At 58.4% G+C, this 1455-nt stretch overlaps 1 protein-coding gene across 1 annotated transcript in view; it reads left to right on the top strand.

Annotated features, from left to right (window-relative positions):
* Nucleotides 1-998, top strand: part of VDAG_10053 (uncharacterized protein) — a gene marked incomplete at both ends in the record, with an annotated part of 1769 nt that extends 771 nt beyond the window's left edge. Inside the window, 2 exons of the mRNA XM_009651317.1 lie at nt 74-486; nt 592-998. Of these exons, the coding sequence (XP_009649612.1) occupies nt 74-486; nt 592-998 (820 nt within the window). The remainder of the gene's footprint in view (nt 1-73; nt 487-591) is intronic.
* Nucleotides 999-1455: the final 457 nt, after the last annotated feature.

The raw sequence follows: 1455 nt of genomic DNA, 5'->3' as shown, positions 1-1455 counted from the left end.
AAGGAGCTTCGATTTCCGGCCATCAAAGCCCCTCGCTAGGAGCTGTCAAGGTTGTCGATCCAGGCCTAGCTAGATCTCTGAAGACCATCAAGAAGTTCTCTCTCGCCAAGAAGGAAATCGATGAGGATCCTACACGCACGCCTGCACAGAAGGTTGCCGACACTGAAGCTATTGTGATTGACGACGTGCGACTGGAGGATCTCTGCCTCGACTTTACATTGCCCGGATACCCCGAGATTGAGCTGGTCGCGAACGGATCTCATGTTAGAGTCACCATGGACAACGTTGACTCGTACCTCAGTACCTCGAGCAGCCCGACCTCGTGGCCAAGTGGCGCGACCTCGCAACCCGCTGACCCTCGCGACCCCCTGGAACCTCGCCTTTGCGACCCTGAGCCCCCAGGTGCCGCCTCTGAAGAAGCTCACGAGCGACCTGGCGCCGTCCCTGCGCTACCTCGAGACCCGCGCCGGCTGCCAGTCCAGCGTTGTGCGTCTCTCCCTCTCTCTCTCTCTCCCTCTCCCTCTCTCTCTCTCTCTCTCTCTCTCCCTCTCCCTCTCCCTCTATCTCTCTCTCTCTCTCTGTCTTCTCCAGCATCAGACAGCACGCTGACCGCAGACCAGATCCGCAGCATGATGACCCACGAGGACGCCCGCCTCGGTGCCGAACTTGCCGAAGCCGCGCGCAAGGACAGCTCGGCCATGCGCTCCATCGCCATGATGACCATGCTCTTCCTCCCCGGCGCCTTCTTCGCCGCCATCTTCTCCATCGAGTCCCTGCCCAACCCGGCCAAGGAAGAGTTCTGGATCTTCTGGGCCTTTACGCTGCCGTCCACCATTCTCGTCTTCCTTGTCTGGCGCTGCCACCGCTGGTCGCAGAAGAAGTGGGAAAAGTACAAAAAGGCCAAGGCCGAGAGCAAGGAAAAGGCCAAGGCGGGAAAAAAGGGCAGCGTCAGTGACGGCAGTGTCATGGAAGCGCAGAACGGGAAGCAAGGCCACTGAAGAGGGGCACGGGGGCGCAGTTGTTCGCTGCTCGTACGTGGCACATGTTTGCTGCATGTACATGAGCACATGTTCTCTGCTTGTAAATAAGCACACGATAGTTCTACGATGATGACGATACCCCGGCGCGAACTATAATTTGCATCTCGATATAGGTACTCCAATTGAGTTTATTCGTTGCGTCTCTGCACTGCACTTCATGTCGACTTGTCCGTGCAGGGGTTCAAACGCGGCCGGGGGATACGGCGCCAGGAGTCGTGGTGAAACTCGCCGTGTGGCATGACCCCAAGACGACACTCTGTCTCTTCACCATGATCACGACCTCGGCCACGCACTCATCAGCCGAATCTCTCTTTTCAATTACATCCCGCAGCAGCCATGCTAGACACGTACCAGCTCAACCTCGCGCGGCCTCCTCCTAGCCTGAGGCGTTCTTCGTCGCGACGCGGCCCCTCCA

Source organism: Verticillium dahliae, genomic scaffold (genome assembly GCF_000150675.1).
Source record: "Verticillium dahliae VdLs.17 supercont1.31 genomic scaffold, whole genome shotgun sequence".
NCBI lineage: Eukaryota > Fungi > Ascomycota > Sordariomycetes > Glomerellales > Plectosphaerellaceae > Verticillium > Verticillium dahliae.
The sequence above is the reverse complement of the archived record's forward strand: the minus strand, read 5'-3'. Positions and strand labels throughout refer to the sequence as shown.